The sequence below is a fragment of the Conger conger genome, chromosome 12 (genome assembly GCF_963514075.1).
Source record: "Conger conger chromosome 12, fConCon1.1, whole genome shotgun sequence".
In the NCBI taxonomy this organism is placed as follows: Eukaryota; Metazoa; Chordata; class Actinopteri; order Anguilliformes; family Congridae; genus Conger; species Conger conger.
The window spans coordinates 39,831,524-39,851,693 of NC_083771.1; the positions used below are offsets into that span (position 1 = coordinate 39,831,524).

The following is a 20,170-nucleotide window of genomic DNA, read 5'->3' on the forward strand; positions in this document are numbered from 1 at the left end:
ACATAATCATAATTCATAAGTGTATTTATTTCACATTTACAAGTGTTACTTATTTGCTTTAATTTCTTGGATACAATAAATACGTTTTAACTTAAGTTTAAAAAGAAAATCCCTTTCAACAATATGTAATTTGACTGCAGAGCAAAGGGGAATGTGGGGACCCAGCAGCCCAAAACGGTTTCACTGACCGTACCTCCTGACGAGAGAAGCAGACATACGCCAACAAATCTTTCAATTTACACCTGTTCATTTTCACGTGCATTGTGTTCATAAATTATGAAAGAATTTCAACACAAGTGTATATCCTTAATTGGCAGTAACAAAAACCAGCATACACAGGGACAGAGGTTGAGAATCACTGATCTATGATTAGACAAACAGGCTGGGGGAACTGTTAGAGCAGAAGTGTATGTGAGATGTGGAATGCAACATGCAACCACAATGCTTTGAAGACTAAGATGGCACTCTTAACTGGATATGCTTGATAGGCAGTGTACATGATCATTCTTTTTCACTCAGTTAGCAAGATTAATATATAGGCATAGGTTAAGGTGTGTTTGATACATTACGTTATGATACATTCCATGATGATATGAACACAGTTGACTCTTGCTTCCAAACAAATGATTTCACATGAATTACCATGAATTGGTATTGGTTTATTTTTGAAAAAATTTTCACAAGATTAAAAATTTATCATGAGTCAGAGGTTGCGATTTTAATGCTAAAATATTTAATGCTATAATATTCCATCCATCCATCCATTATCTTAACCCGCTTATCCTGAACAGGGTCGCAGGGGGGCTGGAGCCTATCCCTGCATACATTGGGCGAAAGGCAGGAATACACCCTGGACAGGTCACTAGTCCATCGCAGGGCACACAAACCATTCACTCACACACTCATACCCATGGACAATTTAGACTCTCCAATCAGCCTAACCTGCATGTCTTTGGACTGTGGGAGGGAACCGGAGTACCCGGAGGAAACCCACGCGAACACGGGGAGAACATGCACAGAGAGGCCCCGGCCAACAGAGATTCAAACCCAGGACCTCCTTGCTGTGAGGCGGTGCTATAATATTGAGGGAAATTAATTTTCTTCTTCCTTGTTCCTTGTTCCTTTACTAAGATCAATACAGATCTAGCACCAGGAAATGTCTGTGATTTATTGGCTTTGGAAAGAAAGCATTACAGAGACACTCAAGTTATGCAACTGAACCATTATGGCCAGAACCTGTTTGTCAGAGGAATAAAACGGTCTCTAGAAATTATATGTTCGTCAGTCTCTAGAAATTATATACTGTTCCCCTCTCAGGCCACATTCCTCCAGTGTTATTCGCTTCCTTCTCTGATAGCATCTCTCCTGCGACAGTTGTACATGACATTTTCTAAATATACAGGTATTTATTAGACTTATATTTTTAGACTTTTTATTGGTCTTCTGCTGCTGTAGCCTATCCAGTTAAGACGTTTGATGCATTGTGTGTTCAGAGATGCTCTTCTACACACCACTGTTGTAATGTGTGGTTATTTGCGTTGCTGTCTCCTTCCTGTCAGCTTTGACCAGTCTGGCCCTTCTCCACTGGCCTCTCATATTAATAAGGCATTTTTGCCTGGAGAACTGCTGCTCACTGGATGTTTTTCGTCTTTCACACCATTCTCTACAAACTGTTGAGACTGTTGTGTGTGAAAATCCCAGGAAATCAGCAGTTTCAGAGATATTCAAACCACCCTGTCTGGCACCATACGGTCAAGTCACTTAGATCACATTTCTTCCCCATTCTGACATTTGGTGCAGAACCTCTTGACTATGTCTGCATGCTTTGATGCATTTAGTTGCTGCCACATGACTGGCTGATTGAATATTTACACTAACAAGCTGGTGTATAGGTCTACCTAATAAAGTGCTCAGTGAGTGTAAATACATTTTGCTAATGGTGAATATGTCATAAATTACAAAGCTGAGGTCATGTCAACACTGTCACATTCCCCTATGGGGCAAGTTTCTCACAGCTTCAGGTCCTTGCTATTTTAGATGCTTTCAGCTAGAACTGATGCATTCTGCAGGTATATTCTGTACGAGCTGAAGTACCAGTTACACAGGTTAGAACCTGCCTTTGTAACAATATTTCAAAACAATTATGTGAAGTGAAGTCTCACAAAGACATTTCTACATTTCTGAATGAAGTCAATGATGGAGGGGGATGTGTGGGGGCAGCCTGACACACAAGTACAAACTGTACGAAGGATTATGAGCCAGAATTCCCAGTCAGTGCACATCTCAAGGGAGAGACACAGAGATGCATTTTTCTGATGGAAAATTAAAACCATTGACAACTAGTTATCTGTAGTCTCTCCACAAATCGTATCCATAACAGTATTAGAATACCTTTTCTCACATTTTACAGTGAGAATCAAGAGACTAATTAACAGAGGCACGGTCGTGCCTACTGAATTTAACAAAGATAACCACAAATCACATACAGCAGCATTTCCTCTTTTATTGCAAATTAGTACTGAATGGTTTCTCATCTTTACACAAAATGGAATATTAGACAAAGACTTTTTCATGGCACTGAAAATGTTAAAGTCCACATAGATTCATTTTTAATAATTTAACCCTTAATTGATTGGGATTGTTTTTCACATAAATTAATCAGATTATATACAAAACTTTATTTATAGGTGAAAATCCTGCATTGTATGCCTTTAAAGTCAATGCATTATGAATTCAACAAAGTATCAGGAAATACTGGCAGAAAATTGCTCTGCTAAGAACCTGAGACTTTGGTCATAGGTGCATTTTCCAGCAGGACTTAAAATACATACTGTTGCAAAATCCACATAAAATGTGAAAAAACAACTGAAAACAACATTCATGTTCTGCAATGGCTATCTCAGTCTGCAGACCTAAATCCCATCAAAAACCAGTTTTCCACTTATGGAGTGGGGTCCATAAGTGGGAAAACCACGGATATCAATGATTCTGTGTAGAGGAATGGTAAAAAATCCATCTAAAATGTACTCTATAAACACATAAAAAGAAAAGATCATCTGTCATCTGTCATCTTTGCCAGGGGTGGTTGCACAAATAATTGTTAAACCTGTTTTTTGGGGAAATACTTTCATTACCTGAAAAATGGAAGACTTTGGTTGATATCATTGAATAATTAAAGAAGCACACTACTTTACACATGTTGGGGATATGTTGTCAATGACAATATTATTTTTTATTTGGCAAATATTTATCAAGGGTGCCAATAATTCTGGACCTGACGGTATATGCAACATTTTGCAACAGTCACAATACGTCAGAGTACAATTACTCATACAGTACTAATTCTGGTTTAATACCTTTTTGTTTTACTCAATCTGTAGCTCCAGGTTTTTTCAAATCCCTTGAGTAGTTCTACGGTATTCATATTTGCCTTTTCCCTGAACTATGTGGTAATATTCACATGATAATGTGTGTGTATTGCTTAATACTTACAGTAAGAACAAAAGGCATACCAATATCACAGTCATATATCAGACATCATGTTTTATCATTCTAAAACTTTTAAATTAGTTCAATATATTGTCACACTTTACTATCTCCCCTAATTGTAGACACACACAAGCAGCCTGTGAACAAAATGCTCACATCACAAGATTAATTTTTAGTGCTCTTCATCTCAATCGTTGAAGCTCTATATTAGTGCTATTCATCTCAATCGTTACAGCTCTATATTAGTCTGGTGAACTTACGTCATATCTGTATTGAAATAACAATCCAATTATGTAAAAATGTCTCTAAAAATCTCTAAAAAAGAGTCAGGTGAACAAAGTTAAATTACAAAAGTTGTATAGTAACGAATGCCTCTTTTTAAACATTCATCATATGCTTTAAGTCAACATAGGAAACACACAATAATCTTTTGAAAACACAGAAAAGAGTTTGTTAAACAAGTCTGTGACAAAATTATCTCTGCGTGGACCTGAGAGGAAGCCTGCATAAAACCTGACTGACTGTGGGCGCTCATACACGACTCTCACAAGATTGTATGCTGTATAATGTCACGGAATTGCTCTTGTAGCATATTAACGTTACCAAAAATGTACTGAACACAGTACATTCTCATTGTAAAGCCATGCATTCCAAAATGAAAGAAAATAAACTTCCCTGGGAGCTACTGAGTGACAGACTAGAATCGCGGATATAACACGACTGTTACGCTCTTGAACACGGTTCTAATACTAAACGAAGGTTGGAACATGACATTTGTTTAGTATTAGAACCATGTTCTAATATGAAAACATGTCATTTATGGCTATTGTCAGAGATAAGGATATCTCCTAAGCCAATAAATAATTTAAATAAATAAATACTAGGCCAGGAAATACTACTCTGTTGGCCAAATGTCACTTGTGCAGGGGTTTTTTCGGCACAGTGAACACCCAATACACAGGCAAGCCTGCGGTTGGCAGAAGGCAGAAGGAAGGCTGTAGGAACTGACAGGAACCTGGAAAAACATTATCAGTGTTTTTCCAGCTTTGGTCTGAATCCATCAGATGCTTTCTTCTGTACTGCTTTACTGTTACACACTATGGACCAGTGCGTTAGTACAGCTGCAGTCTGCCTGAAACCACATTTTTAGGAAGAGGCAGATCTTAAACAGCGCAGTTAAAACACTTGTAGGTTGAGTATCTTCCCTGCGTGTGGCGATATCCATGCATCGGCTGCTACGTGAAAGCGTATCCAGTGCAGGACAAAATGTGTACATATCCCAGCCTTGCCGGCTAGTTTCATTTGAATGAATCCAAAATGCGTAACGCAACATTTCAATGAGCTTGACCATTGTCGGGATAGAATGGGAATCGTTGTGCGGGAAGTTATTTCCACTCCTTTTCTCCCCCATGCACCATCTCACAGCCAGGCATCCAGAACAGAGTGTAAGGATATTAGATTATAAAATTACTGTAAAGTACATATTTGAGGTGCCACCGCAGAGGTTGTCAGTGTCCAATAACAACTCTGTATTATTGCCTGAGATGCTGATAGGACTGGACAGAGCGGGAGTAGTGGGGTGAGACCGAGGCTCGCTCACACGCCGAGCCCTCTGACCCAGGTTTGGGGTGGGCCCTACACCTGAGTCTGGAGCCATATGCACGGGGCCAGCTTGGCCCGCAGGGGGCTGCGGGGGCCCGGGGCGGAGCGGGGGAAGGGGCCGGAGTCCGAATCGGAGGCAGTGCTGCCCTCCGCGGAGCTGCTGCTGCAGGTGGAGGACACGCCCGGCCGCGGGGGTCGGGAGGAGGGCTGGGCGTGGCTGCCCTGACAGCCGCCCGGCTTGGGGTCCAGGGAGAGGGTGCGGGGGCGACAGGGGCAGGGCTTGGGGCTGGGGCGTGGGCTCCGGGGGGCCCGGCAGCGGGGGTGGGGGCTGTGTCCCGCCGCTCTGCTACTCTGGGCCTCCTCAAACAAGGACGTCCAATGAGGGGTGGTCCCAAGATGGCCACACAACTCAAACTCCTGCATGTGCCTCTTCCAGATGTCTGTCACTGCTTCCAGGTCATCCGCGGGGTCAATAACTGGAAGGAGGGGAGAGGCTGGTGTTATTAAACATGACAAAGACTCCTGCACTGTGCTGAGATGAGAGGCAGTAACACAGTCATGAAAACGACATCATAATCATAGACAACATAATCATCAGTAGTTTGGACACAAGGAACTGGTATAAGATAAAAAACACACCAATTATAACATACGTCATTCTGGCCTGAAATTTCTCAACAAGGAGTGACATTCTTCACCACAACTATTTCACCCCACCCATATTGCTATTCTAGTCCATCATTTGCATTATTAAAAGGAAGTTTTAATTAATTTTTTTTCATATAATTGGTGTGGCAGTAGGACTCCCCTCAGGTGCATTCAGTTTTGAGGTCCTCCTATTTATTTGAGAATTAATCATTTTCCAGTTCAATATGACAGCTTGCACTCTCTCTCTCTTTCTTTACAAGTGAGCAAACCTGTGCAGTGACTTTTCTTTCCCTGAGGACGAGGGTAGCGAGTACAATCAGCGTTAATCTGAGGCAATGTCTGGCACAGGAACACAGAGATCCCAAAAGGAAGCAAGGCCAAGCGAGAACACAGTGCTCTGCCGTGGGGGTGCAGCGTCTGTCCGTCTGTGCCAAGCAGGTGTCACCCATCTCAATCCGCAGTGCAGGGCAAGCACGCTTCACTGGGAGATTTCACCACTGACAGACCCACAACAGCGCTGTATGAGGAAGTGTCTGCTTGCTGATAGGCAGCATTCCACAATACTTCACAGCAGAATCGTTATTACGGTTACAGCCAGTGGGAGGTTGGAAAGTGGGAGGCGGCCTACATAGTTTTAGGGGTGGGTGTGCCAGCCAACTACAAGCTGAAAATTGTTTGAAAATAATAAAACCCAAAGGGCAAGGAAAAGGCACACTTTTGAATGAACAGCATCTCATGGCTCACTTTTCTTGCTACTGCAGAGTGACTAATGAGGCAAAGACACACAGCTGGCCAAGAAACACCTGAGCACCCATCCATGTCCATGTACTTTTGCCCCCCTACAATGGGGGATTATGTATAAAAAAGGCTATAACATTACATTTCAAGGTATTTAGCAGAAGCTCTTATCCAGAGCAATGTACAACTAATATGATTCCTACAAGGTCACCTGATATGGATGTAAATATCCTCAAGTTAAAGTTGACGGTTTGCTTTTTAACCTCATACTCGTTGCTTTATTTTAATTTCAATGTGCTGGAGCAGAGCCAAAACATGACTCACAAAACGACTACCCTTCCAAATTAATGCGACAGCACATTGTTGGCTTTGACCCTCCCCTGGCCTCTCGGTTGTGTAACCACTGTGATACCAGATCATCTCAGGGATTTAGTAAACTAACATGGACTGCAGTGCCTGCTACATAAACTCCCACTTGAAGATGGGACGTCTTCTTGAATAATGTAGCTTTGAGTTTGTCTGCTAATTTGTTACTTGGACATTACCTGCAAGTAAGGTCGACCAGTCTGACCTATTGTGGCCTGTGTCAATGGTATAGATTGTGCACAGCACCTGGCTTGTTAAACAAAGCTCTTAAAGATGAGTGGGGTAGACGGCAGTTCAATCTGTCAGTTTCTCAACGGCTGAGGCATTCTGTCAGATGCGCAGTGTCCTGCAGAATAAAATGTATGTTCAAAGCGCGCCTTGTTCAGGGTAGTGCTCTAATGTCACCCTGTGTTGGCAAAGGAAACCAGTTCAGTGTGGATTCCGAATCATGAAGAAATCATTTTCAAAAACTCACAAACATAACCACTGAGTTTACTGTGGATTTCCAGCCTTGCATCCTGTCCAATTTATTTTCTCCACTGAGTAAAATTTTTTGTTAAGATTGTGAAGAAGGGGTCAGAGACCCATGTTCAATTGGCCATAAACAAACAAGGTTTCTGAAGAGGAAGGAGCACAAGGCTCTAACAGAGATTCAAGAGTTATTTTTTAGTGGCACTCAGTAGATAATCAAATATGGACAAGTGCAATGATCAGGGACCAAAGAAAAATCAATCGCAAACATATATACTGTGTATAATAGGAAAACAACCCACCCAAATCTGAACCGCCATAAGATACTCTTCACAGAACATCTCAATGTGGCCTTTTTACTAGAAACTTCTACAAGGAATTTCACTAATCTTTGACAACTGGATCTCAGAGCCAGAATGGAGGACACACGGCTATGCGAGGGTTGCTGGGTCAGGATGGAGTCCGGTTAGACAGAGAGCTGAGAGGTTGGTGAGGGGACAGGGGAGGCTTTGCCCTGCTGTTACTTCACCTGTCGTTGTAATAGGAAGAGAGCAGAGCGCGGATTTCGGCCGACACGGCGTTATCCTGGAGCAGCAGCCCCTCAGACGACGAGGCGGGGTGAGGGGTGACTGGGGAGGCGGGGGGGGTTAGTGGGACATGTGAGGAAGGGGACATGGCATGGAGCGTGTGCCAGGAGAAATGTAGTGTAGGGAGGATTGGGGAATAATTACAAAAACCCCAAAAAAAGATTGATCGGGTGAGCACAGAGCCATACACAAATTTGAGATATTTTGGGGAAAGGAAATCAATGATGAGACGAGTTATTATGGCAAACCAAGACCAGATGTAAGAATTCAGTGGGAACAAGTACCGGAAGGGAGAAGGAAAAAAGGACCAGGAGAAAGGGCCACCATGAGAGAGAGAGAGAGAGAGAGAGAGAGAGAGAGAGGGAGAGAGAGGGTAAGTTACACTGCATTCACATTCACAAAGCAGTCACAAAAACACAGACAAGGTTGACCACCAGTGAAGCTTAGCCTGGGGTTCAGCCGAAAGCTTGGACTCATGTTAGGGTCACATTCCAATTGCTGGGTGAGAGGGTCACATAGTTCACATGAAATAGCACCTGCTCTCTCCTTCTTTGTACAGGGTTGACCTTTACAGAACCAGTTTGGATCTGTTTACTTTGACATGATTTTGGATATATTTCTGTTCCCCTTGGCAGAAGCTGTACATATTTGAAAACAGAAGAAAATTGATGATATCTTAGATGTGGCAAAAGGCAAAGCAGTTGTTGACTATAAGCTAAGCATTCATGCTTAACTTAACCCATGCAAGGAATTGTGTAAGTCTGTTGTTGATGGTTTGTAGTTGCTGTTTGTTTCCAAACCAGTTTTTCCTCTCCTTTGCTGGCTGTTATCCAAGTTCCTCCAGAAACTGCCGCAGGGGTAAATTGGGGGACATGGAGTAAAACAATGGAATTCTGAATATTTATTTTTATGAAGATTATAGAGAGCTATATTAATCACAGTTCATGTAATTTGTCATACCAGGATGAACGTAGGGCCTTAACCCCTTCCCCGGCGGAGACGAGTATATACGTTTTTACATCTAAAAAATAACCTTCAAAAACCAGCTACAGACGAGTTTATCTGTCGATTCTGGGCGTTGTTGAGCCTTTCTAAGCATGAAACGAGTCTACTCGTCCACTCATACGTCTGGCAGAGGTGTTAGCTATCGCTCAGGCATTTCAATATTATTTTTTTCAACAAATTACACCCCAAATGTTTATTCAGGGGAAGATGGTGACTATGAACCTTTGCTTAGAAGCTTGCATACGTCTGATGACAGATAATACCATTCATAAATTTGCTGACTGAATATTTGCAAATAAAGGTAATTTGTGCTATAAAATAATTCCAAATAATTTCATTCATAAGTATTTTCATTCATTTATATTTGCAAATCATTTTACTTTCTGCTATATTTTTGCTAGTATATGTGATAAAAAACAAAAAAATAGGTTTTTCATTCCCGTTTACTTTCGGTAATAAAATTATATGAAAAAAAAGAAAAAAATATGGCAAAAAAATACAGTTTATGGGAAGACGTTAACACGTTTTTGCCGAAAAGGGTATTTTCCAAATAAAATTTCAACCACAAAAATGGGAAGAAAATGAAATACAAGTTATTTTTCATAATCAGCATAAAAAATACTATATTAAATATAATTTTAAAAATTTGTCTGAAAATGACAGGTTTTTTCCAAAATAATTGGCGGGGAAGGGGTTAAACAGAAATCCACTGTGTTGGACTATATACCATCCAAAGAATATGACGATAATAATCACGACATAATGTTCCTAATTATGTTGTATTGTGTGAACTAAGAGTGAAAAATACTGAGCTCCCTAAACAAAGGTGAATACACATAACACCTATAGCATAATATCACCAAAAGGTAGCGAGAGATGCGTTCACCACTGACACATCAGCAAGACCTTCTGGGAGGCCACTATATGAGTGATGGGTTATTATTTTACGGAAAGCACATCTAGGCCACGAATGTTTTGAGCAGTAGAGGTGTGAACGAACAGGTGAGGACTGTAATGTGATATAGGAGAACTGCCGAATGGCACCTATATGGAAGCCATTACCCATCTCATGGTAAAGGGAGCCCTGCTTTGCCGCCACAAGCGTGGGTTTCCGTGGTGATGGAGCGTCGATCTTCATCAGATTGTCGCAGCACTGTTTCCATTGGCCTGTAGGGAAATAAGTATTTTTTAATGTTTTTAAATGTCCAAAAATGTTTTTTTCATTTCCTTGAGCAAAAAGGTTTATTGCAGACACATCACAGTAATGTGAGTTGCTGTGGCTGAAAGTGTCAAATGACTGAACTATGAATTACAAATGACTGTGGACAGGGTTTCGCTTCCACAGCACCAAACGCCAGTCTGAACATCTGTGGCTTTGTGAGCGTTGAAGAACTTCAGCAATGCGTAATGACTGCCATCAAGTCACATTTACACCAACAACATACTTGCATTCATGGGGTACAAAGGCACAGGAAATGGATTAGATTACCAGGGTGAAAATTAAAATGTCCTTTGTAAATAGAAGCATTTCTTCACAACGCAGTTTAGCAAGTTCGTTTGAGTGATTGCTGATCTCGCCAAACTTTGTGAAGTCTTTTGTGAGGCACAGTTAATGGTACAATAGGTAATTTCAGACTTCTAATGGTCAAGAGAGGAAGTGCAGCAACAAATACCCTCAAATCACAACACTGTTTATATCCCTCCCCCTTCTCTGTGAATGCGCTGCCACCATTGGCTGTGGCAGTGTCGGTCCGTCAACTGTATACTTTGAAACCCGTATTTAAGGACTATAAACACAGGCAGAAGGTGAGTAAACATTTCAGTGTGCCTTTTTTAATGATAGGAAGGGATTTACAATGGTCTTGTAACAATGTTTTACCACAAAACCCTTACATATCCTGTAGGAATGTGAATGTTATTTGAATTGCAGCTATTTTGTTGATTATAGGCTTGTGTTAGGTACAACATTGACAACAGAGCAGCTAAAAATGTCACCGATTAATGTAAGCCCAGTAATTCAGAGCCACCAAGTATGCAGCCTTTTGTTTTCATCTTTAAATCAGCAACCAGTTTATACCAAGAAACCAGGTGAGGGGAACTGAAAATGCATTCATAGGTCCACTGAGAACTGCCCCCCATGACCAGTGCTGTAGACCACTGGCTTGAAGCAAAGTACATTTACCAGTTTTAATTCATGTGTGTGTGTGGGTGCGCGCGCATGCATGTGTGTGCGAGTGCATGCAAATAAATGATGGGCATGAAAAAAAACTTATTACAAAATTATACCAAAATGATTGTTGTAAATAGGTACAAAGTTACAAACTGCTATCATCCCACCTATTCAAAAACCATAATTACATTTGTTTCACAACGCATCGATATCTATGAATCACATCCAAATTAGTTCTCCTGCTGGAACACTGCTGGAATTAGCTTTTATAAGTCTGAGTCACAGCTCAATATGACACTCATGTCCTTGCTTGTGGGGATGAGACATGGCTACAGGCAGAGAATTTTGAGTCACTATGTTAGAGTACACCCTATTTAATTGATGCTATCCAGCACTAAAGAACAAAGCATGCGCTGAATTCAGTCTGCAATATCCACACAAGAGATTCATTTTACAAAAGGGCATGGGTTGGTGAGACACCTTGTAGAGCCTATCCCCAACATTTTCATTCAATTGCCAAATTCTGACAGTTAATTCCCATAAGCCCGAAACAATGAGGAAACAGCAGCCAACAATAAGTCTTTCTGCCAAGAGGAGAAAGTGACTCACTGTATAACACATTAGAGTGGTGATATACCTAAGAAGTGTGTGGGAGATATTTGTGTAAACAAATCAGTATCAGCGTAATTAAATTAGGTCACCGATTTTCATACTGGTAAGTTATTGTAAAGTTTCAATGAGCTGTCTTCACTTCTGCTGCTGCCAGTATTGCCAATTCAGAACAGACAAGTAATCAACCAACTAAAAAAAAACTTATGTAAATGAGAGTAAATTTTTTTTTACATTTCTGAAAACACGTCATTGTCATTGTCATTATAGCTTATTCAATGTAGATTGATGGGCAAAAACTTTATCCATTTAAAATAAAATCTACAACACAATAAAGTGTGCAAAAAGTGAAGGGGTCTGAATACTTTGTGAAGCCACTGTGCATACAGCAAATTACCCCACATATCACTTTCTGATAGAAGAAAATTTGAACAAATTCAAACAAATTTCACTTATTTATGAGATTCATTCAAACTCAATTCAAACTCAATAAAAAGAAAAGTGACAACCCAGCACCGCACCTAAATGTCTTCCATTGCAGTGGACGACATAAATTGTCAATACGCCCTTGGCGATGCACACAGACCTTAAAGGGAATGGAAAGAGATTTGTTTGGCTATGAAATGAATCAAGCTGCATCACACCCATTGATAATATATTCTGCACAATCCAGCCCATTTTCCACTGGTGCCACATGCCGTGTGCATCGTGCTCCTCGCCACTAACAGTACTGTAAAATACCGGTCTGCTCATCAACGTGCTGTTACTGGCGCATGACAGGCAAGTCTTTTACCCAGAAGCCTCTGTGGGCCACCTACTCCCACCGGTGTCCTCAGAAGACAGGAAAACAAAAAAAAAGTTGTATCTTGCTTAGCGCCCATATTGAATAACAACCCGAAACAACAAACCAAAAAAATGCTGTTTTGTTTGACATTTGAGAATTAACTGTGTGGATGTAAGACAGAAACTTGGAGAAACAGGTTCTTTATTGGAACCACCTTCATAGTCGGACTACTTCATAGTCCTTTGTCTGACGTAATCACCATACTTTAAGTCAGTTAAAGCAAACAGCTAGTCTAACCTCTGAAACAGAGTGTATACCTTTCCCTGGGGTAGAAGAACACTTCTCATGGTGACGAAATGGTAACATAGTTATGCCCGGGGTGGCCAGGGGCGACCTGTAGCGTAGTGGTTAAGGTAAATGACTGGGACACGCAAGGTTGGTGGTTCTAATCCCACAATAAGATCCGCACAGCTGTTGGGCCCTTGAGCAAGGCCCTTAACCCTGCATTGCTCCAGGGGAGGATTGTCTCCTGCTTAGTCTAATCAACTGTATGTCGCTCTGGATAAGAGCGTCTGCCAAATGTCAATAATGTAATGTAATGTAATGTAATGCCTGGGTGCCTGGATCACCACATGATCACAAGCATTGCAGATACTTTCTGTAGTCGACACAGAGCATTTCTTTGTAAACTCATCTCCGTTTAGCTCCATGGCATACCTGTGTCACAAGCCCTTGTCTTGACACAGTGCCAATCCCACTCCACTAAGGCAGTACTCACTCATGTCATAGAACTGCTGCCAGAAGGCCTCCATCCAGTGCTGAGTGTCCCCTCGGCTGTCTGCAGCCAGCGTGTGGGTCACCCCCTCCCCAGCGTAGTGGTTGCTGATGGAGATGCTCTGCAGTTTGCTGTGAGGGTCCTTCTCAGTGGCCCGGATCCTTGTCTCCTGAGACGCCAGTGGGAAAGCGGGGGGTTAGTCACCTGCTCTCTGTTCTTCACACAGGGACTAGGCCTTTAATCTGCCTCCTCCAAACGCTGTTAATCTGCTGAAGGTGAGATCAAAGCCGTCGCACAGTCATGATGACTTGCAATTTATGATTATTGTTTTTATTTTCAAACAATGGAACATCAGCTTTCAGGTAGAATTAAATTAATATAGTTTGTACACAGTACAGCTGGTGTCAAACCCTATGCAACTTTGGCAAAAGCATATTTGATAAGATATATATTTATGACTTATCTTTTTTTTTAAATTGCAATTCCTCGTCTATTCTGGAAAATAGCACCACCATGTGGCACCAACCTAACACTACAGGTGGAGGGGGATTAAGCAAACAAGGGGCAAAGTCCACAGATACACACAGAAGACCCTACAGGAACTACTGGAATTAAGTCATTTTAGATGGAAATACATCTAAATGCAGTACTCTCAGACACCAGAAGATGGAGGCACTCTGCAAGCACAGCCACCTTCTCACTGTACGGAGAAACTATGTACAGACTGAAAGCATGATCGAACTTAACATCAAACACTCAAACTCAAACGTTCATCTCTTTCAAGATCTCTTCAGTAATCTAAATATGTTCTCAAAACAATGAAATAAGCTCTTATATAGTACCCTACAAGCATAAATTCAAATGAAGGCATAAGAACACAAGCACAGGTAAGTCTTATGAACTGATTAACACAGCAAAATGAAGCTACAGCTCTGGCATGGCGTGAAATTAATGCTTTTCCCCAAAGGTTATAATCAGCTGCATGGAACCATCTAGAAATTAGCACATGCTGAGTGTGGTGTGAGACTGGGAGCATAAGGGAATTAAGGGCTTCACGTGTAGCAAGCATAATTGTCCAAATTAAGCACATCCACCCATAAACTCAAAAATACATAAGAACAATCTAACTCAAACCTGTATTCTGTATGCCTGAGACCAGTATACTTTAATAACACCATGCAGTGATACCTGGTCCAGACAGCTAAATCTACAGCCCACTGTGAGTGGATCAATATCCTGTTCAGCCAGAGAAATGGGGTCACTGGGTCAAAGCATTGCCCATCCTTACAGCAAGCTCAATTAACCTCCAGCCTGCCCAGTGAATACTCAGCCATTTTGAGCAAATGTGTACGTTTTAACCAAAAAGCTACTCAAATCCATGGGTGAGGACCAGAGACAATGTTCAGGTTATTTCTACAACCCAGGGTGTATAGACTTTTGCAGATGATGCATATGGTTGTTTTATTAATGCTGTACAGTCTGCCCACCGCAGCCACACTAAACCCACAATCAGTTCAGCATAGATCCTTTCAATAACTGCACTCACTGCACCATGAGAAAGGCTCCACGATTCATGGAGACCAGTAAAGATGAACAGTGCAGATGAGGCTCGGAGACGGAGATGCTGGCTCGCACTTTTCACAGTTTTCAGGACTTGGGAATAGGTCAACAGAAAGTGAGTATTCAAAGCTGCTGAACTTGGAATAGGCGAATGGAAATGGAGCGCCGTACTGGTCTCTCTGTTGGCTGACCTTATTTATAGCGATGGTAAAAGCTGGCTCCACCTCAGCCTCTTTGTCTTCCTGCTGGTGGTAACAGATGAGGTTTGGCCCCCTCAGGACACCATATATGTTTGTCCAAATCTGAGGATCCTCTCCAAGCTGCAATGAGAGACAGGCAGAGGAAGAGAATGAAATGGCCAGAGAGTGCAGAGGGAAAGGAAAGAACAGTTGACGCAATGAGGTAAAATGAATGACCTGAAATAAGGCCCTTCAGGACAGAACTCCCTACACACCTTGACCTTCAGACTGCCACTCATCATCTCCTGAGTCATACAGGCAGGCTGTGCTGCCAGACGGCAACACACACTCCCATAGAGAGGCAGCCAATAAGAGCTCTCCTCTGGAACACAGAGAGATTAACCATGCATACCACACTTTTATATGTTGAAGTGATACCCATTCCCAAGACTTACTCATTGTTCATGTACTATGAAAACTATGAAAAGTAACTTTGGTTTACGGTTTACATTTACTTGTACTGTACTGATACTAGAAGAAGAGGGATTATGACAGGCAGAGCAGAGAAGAGAAGAGAAGGAGGAGAGGAGCGGTTGCTCACCGCTTCCGCAGATGGACAGGTCGTGGGTTCGGAAACTGTCCCGAACGTGCGCCAGGGTCAAAGACGTGTGTGCCAGCAGATGATACTTGGGTCCCCTGCAGCACAAGGAGTGTGTGGATAATCAGAGAGGGCCTTTACCTTACAGGTAACCGCAGGTTTCTCTGCACGAGTACACTGGCTGTATATATAAAAAGACTGGAAATGGGAGGGCTACAATTTAAGTATGGGTTCTGTATCTCAGTAGGCATACCAGTGCAGTGTGTGATTCTGGGCTCCAGGATTTGATTGTCAGAGTGCATGTGTCTGTGCGTTGAAATGTGTGTCTGCATGCTTACGGGGATTTGTGTGTGAGTTGGGGGGAAATACGTGTCTATGTGTACGTGAGCGTCCAGCACTCACAGGACAGAGGGAGAGGGCAGGAGCAGAGGGGATCCTCCTCCATTAGACACAGGGCTGCCGGGCTCCAGCGACGCCCGAACCTTCTTCCCCGAGGCGCGGCCCAGGGAGCTGCTCAGCTTGCTGGCCAGTTTCCGGGGAGCATTCCCCGCTGAAAACTCCTCCTCCGTACAGCAGCTGTACAGCTCCACACGCAGCTCGAACCCGGGGCCGGCGTCATTACTGCACACACACACACACACACACACACACACACAGAGCCACCAATGATGGACAGCTGCAAGACTGACCCAAGCCTGGGTTTTTTAATTCCTCAGGAACTCAAGGAGAAGAGCAGGTAAGCCATGACACTCACAACACAATGGTGTTTTCAAAGCAGATGTCCGTCAGGGTCCGGTCCACCATCACCATGTCTGTGTCGAAGATGTGACCTCCCAGCTGCAGCACACAGAAGACCGCACAGCGATGCAGCTCTGGGGGCGAGGGGGAGAGGGAACAAAACCGTCTCACCTGCAGTTTTACACACGCGAAAATATCAAACAAGTGAGAGATGTGTATTATATTACGTTATTGGCATTTGGCAGACGCTCTTATCCAGAGCGACGTACAGTTGACTAGACTAAGCAGGAGACAATCCTCCCCTGGAGCAATGCGGGGTTAAGGGCCTTGCTCAAGGGCTGTGCGGATCTTATTGTGGCTACACCGGGATTAGAACAATTGCGTGTCCCAGTCATTTACCTTCACCACTACACTACAGGCCGCCGTGTATGAAAGCATCCTCCTTTGTAAATGTGAGTGTGTATGTGTGTGTTGGGGGGTCTCAATATACACAATGTATACTACGGACAAAATGCTCAGGTCTGTGTAGGAGCTGTGTGCTAGAGTCTAGTACTGTTCTAAAGGACTTATTTCAGCTATTTCAGGATTTGTCCCTGAAAGTTTCTGACATGGAAATTACTACAAACAAGCTTTTCACCAGGGAATAACTCCATCCATGTTTCACATGCCTGAGTGGAGGGGTAACATTCTCTGTGTGATAGGGCATTTTTACAAAAACATGATTAATGCAAATACTGACATTTCAAAATTAAACAGGGCATCCATGAAGATTAGCGGTTAATTAAGATTAAGATTAATGGTCCAATGCAATTTTACACCCTGAATTAGAAGTTGGCTCTACAATGAGATTAGCTACAAGGTAGTGTGCACACTGAGGGTATCTTTGCTAACACCTCTCCCAGAGTAATGAGCTTTGTAGGCAGGTACATTTTAGTTTTGTTTAGATTTGGTTAGCGTGGAAGAAAAACCTTTTTTTTGTTAATACTGCACCGCTTCTGATTCTGATTCTGATATAAGTAATCCGGTGTAATTGTGGTATACTGTCGGGTACCACACAAATGGTATATGTCTCTCTGGCTATTACAGTACACATGTGTATTGCTTTCCTAAACCTTTTCCTTGTTTTTGTGTCCTTGTACAAACAATTACCACATATAATTTCAATCATGCAGAAAGCGTGGTTTTGACTATGCACAGCTAACCGTGGTGCATTATTCATTATCCCAGTCTTGTCATGTTCTTCCTGAGACGGACCCGCCCGGGGCTGCTTCAGTGTGTAGTGTGGCTAAGGGGGGATTACTGGGGCTCTCACCTCCTTTGTTCTTGAAGTATTCTGTGTCTTTCCACATGAGAGGGATACGCAGGTCTGCAGGGGAAATGGCAGTGTGTCAGAGAGGTTCTCCAAAGGTGCTGCCACAACCAACAGTGTTTACTGCAGAGTGTGACAGGGCACATACACACACCGCACCCGCACACACACACACACAGAAAATACACCGCATGCGGTTTGCACCCTAATCACTTCACCTACACCCTAACAACACACCTCCAACCCCCCCCCACACACACACACATACAGCAGGTATAGTACAATGACAAAAACATATTTGATAAAATCAGTTTATCTCTTTAGCAGTTTTCTTTCTTTGGAAGAATGTGTGCGTGTGTGTGTGTGTGTGTGTGTGTGTGTGGAAGACTGAGGTCTCACTATATCGTTGCCTCACCTCCTAACCTCCGTCTAACTGTGACTGTGTCTAGATTACCCTCACCTCCAAGCTAAAAGCAGGCAGTTCATTATTATCCTGTAATGGCCTGATCACCACAGTCCACCCCAGGCCATTATTCTCTGAGACAGGCGCTGACTGACTACATTTCAAATTACACTGTTTAGATATAGCCTATTTTAGACCCTTTGACCTGCGCTTCAAATTGGGTAAATGCACTTCAAATTGTGCTACAATACATGGGTACCTGTGCTCTTGTTCTTACCAGATATGGCCACTTTTCCCTTGCAGGGTAGCCTGTCGTCTAGCAGACTGGAATCAGAGGGCCTGTAACAGAGAGTCACTGTGTGTTACCCCCAATCACACACAGGGCGTCCCCCTCACTGTCCCCCCTCCACTCCACAAGCAACCCCACACTGCAGACCCTGCCCTCCACTACCCCACCCTCCACCCACCCCACACACCGCACACCCTGCTCCTCTCTGACCTGCGCGCCACTCTCTGCATGACCTGCGCCTCCTTCATCCTCTGCAGCTCTGACATGTAGGCCAGGATGCGGGCGTTGCAGGTGAGCAGGCTCTTGGCTGCCTCCAGGGCCTGGTCCTTCTGGGTGCAGGCGGCCAGCAGCCTGCAGGTGCCATCCCGCATGCGGATCTCATGGTCAATCTTCTTCTGGATATCGCTGTCCTGTGGAGAGGCAGAGCCGGGGCATGTGGGTAAAGGGGCGGCGTTCTCAGCTGCAAACAATGGTGCAGTCGAGGCATACATTCCCAGCACCTCGACACGGCTTCCAAGCCTGCGAATTGGCTTCTTCTACTATTATTCTTATTCGCTGCTTATTTTGGTAAGTTATCACACAGAATAATCTGTTCTGGTATCTAATGGCAGGTTCTAAACAGAAAGCATTTTGAAGCATTTGGTGTGAGGTATTAAAATAGAGTGCAACAAGGCAAAAACAACAAGGATTCTGTTTGCTTCAGTTGTCTCTCTGTGCACAGACAAGTGAATTCTGAACTCTCCAGTAAGTAAGAATGCTGCCCTCAAGTACTGTAAAGGAAATCCAAGTGTCATCTATGGGATTTGGAGAGTGATTAAAAACCATTTGAAAACCAAGAAAACCCCGCTTAATCACTCTAATTTACACTGTACTGTCCAGCTGCACACATTTAGCAATCAGAGCACCCCCCATATGCCACATGGTAATGAGACATAAATACACCAGAAAGACACTTAATTTAGCCATGGGCCTGGATATGAATAAGTGCTAAGATACATAAATAACAATAGCATTCACATTGTACCTGGAGCATAGAAAGTTACACAAAGTTCAGCAATGGGAACAGTAAATCCACACAAAAGCTATTCTTACTCCTATTCTTAGTTCGATATGCAGAATCCTCAGACAGACTGGGCAGCACTTAAGGGTTATATCTGAAGGCTTCTTTTCTTCCTGCTGATACCGCACCCTAATACTCCAGAGTGGGCCACTCCAGGCACTCCCTACGTGTGCGTGAATTCCCCCCCGACCTTTCCTGCAGCAGGTCATAACATTTCCCCAGGGTACACGCCACATTGCCACCGGCAGCTCGAGCTTGGGTGGGCAGGAGGAGAGGGGGGGCACTACCCTGGCATAGCCGCACCCAGGTAAGGGCATCCGCCTCCTGAAAACAGCCCAGGCCAGGGACATATAAGTATCTCCCTCTGTGGTGGGGGCGAGGGTGTGAGATTGAGGGGGAAGTGGCGCTTGGCTTCCAGCCAGCAGAGAGGTTCCATGCTGGGCAGTGTCTGCGTAAACAGGGCTCCAGACAAGACCCCCGACAGCTCAGAACAGCTCGCAAAAGGGTGGTCTGCCCTGAGGGGGTAACTTATTACACTTCTGGAGTTTTATTACTTGTGTATGTTTTCATCTGTGTATATTATGTGCCCATTTTTCACATTCCAGTGATGCTATATTATATAATGCAGACGGTACAATCAATCAGAAAACATGACAAATAGAGCATCAGAATCCAGTTTCATTAAACCAACATTCAGTAACTTAAAAATCTAGGCCCTTTGGCTGCAAACGAGTCGTCATAGGAACAACAGCTTCACTCACTCTTTCACTGACTGAGTGAACAAGTCCCT

The 20,170-nt window shown here is 43.2% G+C and overlaps 1 protein-coding gene across 3 annotated transcripts in view; it reads right to left on the reverse strand.

Annotated features, from left to right (window-relative positions):
* Positions 1–5,028: 5,028 nt before the first annotated feature.
* The window catches only part of LOC133142068 (rhotekin-like), a 40,639-nt gene continuing 25,497 nt past the window's right edge, over positions 5,029–20,170 (reverse strand). For all 3 annotated transcript variants that reach the window (XM_061263019.1, XM_061263020.1, XM_061263021.1), the window contains exons 2-12: positions 18,531–18,730; positions 18,309–18,370; positions 17,632–17,685; positions 16,336–16,453; positions 15,984–16,202; positions 15,585–15,679; positions 15,259–15,365; positions 14,996–15,124; positions 13,248–13,413; positions 9,969–10,073; positions 5,029–5,567 (exon numbers count right to left, since the gene is read on the reverse strand). In XM_061263019.1, coding sequence (XP_061119003.1) covers positions 5,125–5,567; positions 9,969–10,073; positions 13,248–13,413; positions 14,996–15,124; positions 15,259–15,365; positions 15,585–15,679; positions 15,984–16,202; positions 16,336–16,453; positions 17,632–17,685; positions 18,309–18,370; positions 18,531–18,730 — 1,698 coding nt within the window. In that variant the 3' untranslated portion in view covers positions 5,029–5,124. The remainder of the gene's footprint in view (positions 5,568–9,968; positions 10,074–13,247; positions 13,414–14,995; positions 15,125–15,258; positions 15,366–15,584; positions 15,680–15,983; positions 16,203–16,335; positions 16,454–17,631; positions 17,686–18,308; positions 18,371–18,530; positions 18,731–20,170) is intronic.